An 8,304-nucleotide genomic window follows, 5' to 3' on the forward strand; every position below is an offset into this window, starting at 1 on the left:
AGGCTGAGGCAGGAGAATTGCCTGAACCCAGGAGGCGGAGGCTGCGGTGAGCCGAGATTGTGCCATTGCACTCCAGCCTGGGTAACGAGAGCAAAACTCCGTCTCAAAAAAAAAGAGAAAAAAAAAGAAAAGAAAAATCCTAGCTCTGCTATTTATCAAATGTGTGACCTTGGGCAAGTTACTTAAGTCTCCTAAATCCTTTTTTCTCATTTATAAAACAGCAACATTCCCATCTATCTCCCACAAGGGTGATGCAAGCATCAAAAGTGATGAGCGAGGTCAAATGGGGCAGATCACCTGAGGTCAAGAGCTTAAGACCAGCCTGGCCAGCACAGTGAAACCCCACCTCTACTGAAAATACAAAAATGAGCTGAAGACTGGGTGAGGTGGCTCACGCCTGGCCTTTGGGAGGCCGAGGCAGGTGAATCACCTGAGGTCAGGAGTTCAAGACCAGCCTATCCAACATGGTGAAACCCTGTCTCTATTAAAATAAAAAATAAAAAATAAAAATTAGCTGGGCATGGTGGTACATGCCTGTAATCCCAGTCACCCAAGAGGCTGAGGCACAAGAATTGCTAAAACCCAGGAGGCGGAGGTTAAAGTGAGCCGAGATTGCACCACCGCACACCAACCTGGGTGACTGAGCAAGACTGTCTCAAAAGAAAAAAGTTAGCCGGGTGTGGTGGCATGTGCCTGTAGTCCAAGCTACTTGGGAGGCTGAAGCCAGAGAATCACTTGAACCCAGGAGGCAGAGGTTGCAATGAGCCAAGATTGCGCCACTACACTTAAGCCTGGGTGACAGAGCGAGACTCATCTCAAAAAAAAAAAAAAAAAAAAAATACCACACACAGGGAGGAAGTCTTGTAAACATTAAGGCCCTATGGAGATGTTAGAAATGTGGGTCACCACACTCCCAGCTACCCAAGGACTCAAGCAGCCTCTGACCTGGGGAGGGGAACAAGGCTGCCTATACAACATGACAACCAGGCATGTCCAGACCAGTTCCCCTGGTGGGGCCAAAACCCCAGGAGCCCTTACTGATGCAGGTGCCTTCACCTGCAGATGCCAGGAGGATTCAAGGTTGGTCAGTGGCAGCCAAGCATTGACAAGGAATGAAAAGACAGGGTCTGCTTTCTGGTTCCTAGTTTTCTGTGGCTGTAGTGCCTGTATACACATAGACAGCCATCCCTCTCCCAGAGGCATCTGGCTGCATGGACCAGCATCTTCCAAGAGGGCCTGGATTGTTTTAATGCAGCTCCACCAGAGCCTCAGGTCTGGGGAAAGCAGCAGCATGGGGGTGAAGGCAGGGGTGGGGAGAACACCAGATATGAAGTCAGAGTCAGAGGCTGTATCTTGGGACTGGTGATAACTGTGGCCCCTCATTATCCATCATCCCCTCCTAAGAAAGAAAGGGCAGGGCACAAAGGGATGCCCACTGCAAACATGCAGAGCACAGGGGAGCTTGCTCATGGGCAAATGACCTCTAAGCCTCATTGTTAAAATAGGCCCAGTGATACCTCACGGAGCTGCTAGGACAAATAATGAAGACAATGTAGCAGAAAGAGTCTAACAACCAGTAACAGTTCAGTGCACTCTCTTTCCTCCCCTAGACAAAGCAGCACAGAACTTCCAGAAACTCACCATCTTCCGCAGTGTTGAGTTTGAGGCTCTTGCCCTTGAAACTCAGCTGTCCCCCAGCCACCTGAGTCTTGGCCAGTGTCTCTGCCAGCTTAGCAATGTCTTCTGAGGCCATGTTGGCTGGGCTGGTGGGCTCCCCTGGAGATCTGCAGACTGAGAAGGCCAACGCTGCATTAAGAAAAAGGAGTCCCCTGAGGCCCCTGGTTGGGGGGCAGGGTAGGACATCAGCCATCTCAGGAGTCTGACCCTACTTTCCCTGCTGTGGAGACCCTAGAACTAAACCACTGGATGGAAGGAAAACAGCATCAGAGAATAACAGTTTCAGAAGGTGTAGGAGACAGTAAAAGAGCAGAAAAATCATGCTTTAGCCTATAAGGAGCTACCATCTCATTACAAGTCCTCCTCTGCCAAACTGCCACGGCTGGGACACCCAGCAACACCATGTGAGCTGCCCATTTCCTGGGTCCCTTCAGTGAATGGCAGTCAAGTCCCAAAACAAAGGCTGCAGAGTCTGGCCCAAGCACCTGCTTGAGCATCTTGGCTGTTCTCTGTTTGAGGGTCCAGTTCCTCAAACAGGACACAGATGGCTATGGGATCCAGATCATCCATCCCAGAGAATGCCCCACCACCCACACTGGCATGACTCTGGGGTGGGTCACAGGGGTCAGCCCCACTGCACGCCTGGTTTCAACCCTGGCCAGGAGACTGGGCAGGCCATAGTGGCCCCTGAAGGGTTCCTAGGAGACCAGAGATCACCACATCATCACAGCTATCATCATAATAGGCCAGGGACAGGGTTGTTACCCATGAAGCCCTATTGTACCCAAGTTTACCAGATGTGGGTAGAAATGGGGTTGATGAGCCTCATTGTTGATAAAATCAGGAGTGCTGGTAAAACAAGTAAAGCTGGCCAGGTGCAGTAGCTCACACCTATAATCCCAGTGTGGGAAGCTGTGATGGGAGGATTCCTTGAGCCCAGCAGTTCAAAACCAGGGTAAACAACATGGCAAAATCCCATCTCCATTAAAAAAAAAAATTAAGGCTGGTCACGGTGGCTCACGCCTGTAATCTCTGCACTTTGGGAGGTCGAGGTGGGTGGATCACGAGGTCAGGAGTTCGAGACTAGCCTGGCTAAAACAGTGAAACCCCAGCTCTAAAAAAATATATATATATAAAACAAAAAAAGCAACGTATAGTGGTGTGCGCCTGTAGTCCCAGCTCCTGGGGAGACTGACGTGGGAGGATTGCTCGAGCCCAAGAGACAGAGGCTACAGTGAGCCATGATCTCACGACTGCATTCCAGCCTGAGTGACAGAGTAAGATCGTATCTCAATAAATAAATAAACAAAAGTAAAAATGAGCTGGATGTGGTGGCACATGCCTTTAGTCAGTCTCAGCTACTGGAGAGGCCGGGCAGGAGGATCACTTGAGCCCAGAAGTTCAAAGCTGCAGTAAGCTATGGTTGTGCCACTGCACTACAGCCTGGGCGACTGCGGGAGATCCTATCTCTAAAACTAAGTAAGTAAGTACATGAAAAAATTTAAAATAACAAGTAAAGCTTTGAAAACTCTTCCACCTGCTGGTGGTTATCGCTAACCAGCTTTACTTGGACTACACGTGAAATGAAATATCTCACATGTAGTGCCTGTAAATTTAAGGCAGCTATATTAGATACTAGACAGGATTAGATATAGGATTAGATTAGATATGTTAGATAGGAACGTGTAACATCACTACATGCTTGTATAGTGTTTACTTTGTGACCTGAATATATGAATACATGTATCTGTGAGATGCTCCAAAAAAAAAAAAGAGGAGAAACAGCAAGTACTCAGGAGAGACCAAGGAAGCAGATATGAGGTGCAGAACTAGGGGCTGCTATCCAAAAGGCCTCCTCCCACAACCTCATTCTCAGACACAGTTGTGATACCCTGAATCCTCCCACCCCTAGGCTTCCTCTGGGTTCAAACTTATCACCCTGGTTTGTCTTTGTCTGTCTTTACCAATAAGCATGAATTATTATTCTGGGTAAGGTGTCCACTCATTCATTCAACAAAACATTGATTGAGTACTACTGTGTGCTGGACGTCATTCCAGAACAGGAGTATAGCAGAAAAAGAAACATAAACCCTGACCTCTTGAAGCATGTGTTCTAAATGACACATTTAGTATGTGATTTAAAAAAACTGGTGGTGGGGGGGGTGCCCAGGAGCAGTGGCTCACACCTGTGATCCCAGCACTTTGCGAGGCTGAGGCAGGTGAATCACAAGGTCAGGAGCTTGAGACCAGCCTGGCCAACATGGTGAGAGCCTGTCTCTACTAAAAATACAAAAATTAGCCAGGCATGGTGGCATGCACCTGTAGTCCCAGCTACTTGGGAGGCTGAGGCAGGAGAGTCGCTTGAACTGGAGAAGTAGAGGCTGCAATAAGCCAAGATGTTGCCAGTGCACTCCAGCCTGGGGAACAGAGCAATACGCTGTCCGGGAGGGAAAAAAAAAAAAAACAGGGAAGGGGGTCAGGATTTTTTCTTGGGGGAGGAGTTGCGATTTAATGTAGAATGATTTAAAAAGGCATTATTAGGCCAGGCACGGTGGCTCACGCCTGTAATACCAGCACTTTGGGAGGCCAAGGCAGGTGGATCATCTGAGGTCAGGAGTTCAAGACCAGCCTGACCAACATGGTGAAACACTGTCTCTACTAAAAAATACAAAAATGAGCCAGGGAAGGTGGTGGGTGCCTGTAATCCCAGCTACTCGGGAGGCTGAGGCAGGAGAATCGTTTGAACCTGGTATATGGAGATTGTAGTAAGCCGAGATGGTGGCATTGCACTCCAACCTGGGACACAGGGCAAGACTCCGTCAAAAAAAAAAAGGCATTATTAGGATATGATTAAATAAAGATGTCAGGGACTGGGCCATGCAGACATCTGGGGGAACAGGATTCCTGCAAAGGGGAATAGCAAATGCAATGGCTCCTATGGGAGAAAGGATGGAGGAACTGCAAGAGGGCCAGTGGGGCTGAAGCACAGAGAGAGAGAGAAAAAAGGAGGTAAGAGATGAGCATTAACAAGGGGCCCAAATCATAAAGGCCATTTGAAGAAGTGGCTTTGACTATGAGTGACAAGAAAAGCCACCGAAGGGTTTCTAGCAGAAGACAGATGTCATTTGACCTATGTTTTGACAGGATCACTCTACTTGCCACACAGGACCTGGCATATAGAAGGTGCTCAAGAAATGACCCGTTGAAACAGCATAAAAAGTAACCAGAGTTGGGTGTAATGGCTCACTCCTGTAATTCCAGCATTTCAGGAGTCTGAGGTGGGCGGACTGCTTGAGCCCAGAAGTTAGAAACCAGCCTGGGCAATACGCCAAAACTAAAAATACAAAAATTAGCCGGGTGTGGTATCGTGTGCCTGCAGTCCCAACTACTTGGGAGGTAAGGTGGGAGAATCACTTGAGTCCTGGAGGTGGAGGCTGCAGTGAGCTGAGATCTTGCCACTGTGTTACAGCCTGGGCAACAGCACACCCTGTTTCAAAAAAAAAAAAAAAAAAAAAAAATCAACCAGAGCCCAGGCACAGTGGCTCACGCCTGTAATCCAAACACTTTGGGAGGCCAAGGAGGGTGGATCATGAGGTTAGGAGTTCAAGACCAGCCTGGCCAATATAGTGAAACCCTGTCTCTACTAAAAAAAAAAAAAAAAAAAAAAAAAAAAAAAAAATTAGCCAGGAGTAGTAGCTGTAGTTCCAGCTGCTCAGGAGGCTGAGGCAGGAGAATTGCTTGAACCCAGAAAGCTAAGGTTACTGTGAGCCGAGATTGTGCCACTGCACTCCAGCCTGGGCAACAGAGCAAGACTCCATCTCAAAAAAAAAAAAAAAAAAAAAATTTAACCAGAAACCAACTCAGTGCAGTGGCTCTGGGTTCCAACATTTTGGGAGGCTAGGTGGGAAGATCACTTTAGACCAGGAGTTTGAGACAAGTCTGGGCAGCAGAATGAGACCGTGTCTCCACAGAAAAATTTAAAAATTAGCCAGGTGTGGTGGCACCTGTAGTCTCCACAACTTAGGAGGCTGAGATGGGAGGATCGCTTGAGCCCTGGAAGCCGAGGCTGCAGTTGAGTGGTGATCGTCCCACAACGCTCCAGCCTAGATGACAGAGGGAGACCCTGTCTCTAAAAAGATAAAAAATAAAAAACAAACCGACAAAAAAACAACCTGAGACCCCAACATCTCTTGCAGTTCTGCGATGGGACAATTTCAGGGTAAAAGGTGGTGGTGGAGTCTCCTGATAGAATAGGGACAGAACTTCTCAGCTGAAAAGGGCCCCATTCCTCAGTCCAGGAGAGAGACAAAGAGATGCACCCCTCCACACACATTTTATACACTAAGAAACTGGAGCACAGAACAGTGAATTGATTTGTCCAAGGTCAGCAAATGGTCAGCGGCAGAGCAAAAGCAAAGGGTTAATAGAGAAACGTCCTCTCCCCGCTGCTCGCAGCAGCGTCGGAGACTTTTCTGAGGTGAGATGCATGCTCCTGCGAAGTGTCAGCAGTGACTCACATCGATTCCAGGGACACCGGCGCTAGCCGTGGCCCCCCGCGGGCGTGGGCCTGCTGGGAGGCGGCGCCGTGGGAGCGACGCGCAAATACAGGCCGCAAATGACAGGCGGGCGGCGCGGGAGCCGCATCTGGAATTCCCAGAGGACTCGCACCGCCTTCGGTTGACAACGAGAATAATTTGAGACGCCACTGCTAGCAGCTGCAGGCTGGGCGGCTCCGGAAAGTTAGACGCCCTTTAAGCCTCAGTTTCCCCATTTGTGAAAGGAGCCAGCGCCGCCCAACACACCTACTCCCACAGCCACCCCCGGAGCGCTCGGCTGTCGAAGGCGAAGCGGAGAAAGCCGAGGGGACAAGCAGAAGGCGCACAGGGGAGACACGCCTCCTCGCCCCGTTCCCCCGTCCCAGGCAGGTGGCGGGGAAAGGAAAGGGACCCTGACTGTACCGTAAACAGGCGGCGCCGCGGAGTGGGGGGAACCGAGCACGTGCGTCCGCCCCAACGGGACGGGGACAGATTTAGGGTCCGGGTCAGGCCGGAGTCGCCACCTTGGGGTCCAGGGGTTGTGATGTCCACCCCGCTTGTCTGTCCGGTCTCTCGGGCTTCCGGCCTCACGCGCTTCCAACACCACCTGCTCTCCGCACCAAGGCGGATGATGGCGGAGGAGGAGGATTTTGAAAGCCGGCAGTTTCTTTGCTTCGATTTGATTTGTTCGAGGCCAAGGCAGGCTTGCCCTTGCCCGGCACGCGCGGTCTCTCGGGTAGGGTAGTCTCGTTCCCCTGCGCGGGGCGCGGCGGGGCGCACGCCGCGAACTACCCATCCCATGGTGCAACGCGCGCAGAGCTTCCCCACCGCCCCCCTCTTCGCCCTCCCGCGGCGGCTTCTGGCTCTTTCTCGCGGAGACGCAGGGCGGTGTTCAGCAGGGAGCGCCCAAAGACTACAATTCCCAGAATGCGTTACGCCCGGGCCCGTCCGCTTTTCCGGAAAGGTTATGTTTGCGTAACTTTGATGTCGCAGGTATGGCCGGTGCTGGGGCTCTTCCGCAAGACTCAGGTATCCATTTCCCGAAAGAAAAGACTCCCTTCCATCCCATGAAACTGAAAGGGCATTCGAAGACTTCCACATAAATATGCACAAATTACTTGATAATTAAAAAGGGGAAATAGTAACTATCGTAGAGAAGCTCTACAGACACCACTTGAACGGCCACGTTAACATCAACAGCAGGACAAGCTGACATTCATCGCACACTTTCTGTGTGATGCATTGACGCCCGGTCTGCAATGCATGACCTTAGTCTAATCACGAGAAACCCAAGCTGAGGGACATTATAACTGATGTGTACCCTTCCGGAAATGTCTGTATTATGTAAGAAAAAGAAAAACCGAGTAACTGTTGCCGATTACAGGAAACGAAAAAGACAACTGAATGCAATACATGGTCCTGGATCAGATCCTGGGTGGGGACTGCTGTAAAAGACGATAATGAGACAGCAAAATTTGACTGTGTATTAGATAATAGTATTTTATCAGTGTTAAATGTATTAATTTTGATTATAGTACAAGGTTTTGTAAGAGACTGCCCTTGTTCTTGGAAAAAAATGCTGAAATAGGGACAAAAAGGATAGGATTTCTGCAACTTAAATGGTTAAAAGAAATGTACCTATACATGTACATAGAGAAAGCAGGGGCACAGATGTGACAAAATGTTTATCAGTGAATCTATTGAAGGATATGGGAGTTCTTTGAATATTTTTGCAACTTTTTTGTAGATGTGAATTTAAGCATAAAAACACAGCTTTTTTTTTTTTTTTTGAGACGGAGTTTCACCCTTGTTACCCAGGCTGGAGTGCAATGGCGCGATCTCGGCTCACCGCAACCTCCGCCTCCTGGGTTCAGGCAGTTCTCCTGCCTCAACCTCCTGAGTAGCTGGGATTACAGGCACGCACCACCATGCTCAGCTAATGTTTTGTATTTTTAGTAGAGACGGGGTTTCACAATGTTGACGAGATGGTCTCGATCTCTTGACCTCGTGATCCACCGGCCTCGGCCTCCCAAAGTGCTGGGACTACAGGCTTGAGCCACCTAGCCCGCCTTTTTTTTTTTTTTTGAGAGGG

The 8,304-nt window shown here is 49.5% G+C and overlaps 1 protein-coding gene across 2 annotated transcripts in view; it reads right to left on the reverse strand.

The window, feature by feature from the left end:
* RANGAP1 (Ran GTPase activating protein 1) overlaps positions 1–7,665 on the reverse strand; it is a 44,591-nt gene extending 36,926 nt beyond the window's left edge. The window contains exons 1-2 of one of the 2 annotated variants that reach the window (XM_032267219.1): positions 6,636–7,665; positions 1,642–1,791 (exon numbers count right to left, since the gene is read on the reverse strand). In XM_032267219.1, coding sequence (XP_032123110.1) covers positions 1,642–1,791; positions 6,636–7,008 — 523 coding nt within the window. In that variant the 5' untranslated portion in view covers positions 7,009–7,665. The remainder of the gene's footprint in view (positions 1–1,641; positions 1,792–6,635) is intronic. The other variant, XM_032267218.1, reaches the window with a different exon arrangement.
* Between the last annotated feature and the right edge of the window lie 639 nt (positions 7,666–8,304).

This window comes from Sapajus apella, unplaced genomic scaffold (genome assembly GCF_009761245.1).
Source record: "Sapajus apella isolate SASKATOON/1434 unplaced genomic scaffold, GSC_monkey_1.0 scaffold166, whole genome shotgun sequence".
Lineage (NCBI taxonomy): Eukaryota > Metazoa > Chordata > Mammalia > Primates > Cebidae > Sapajus > Sapajus apella.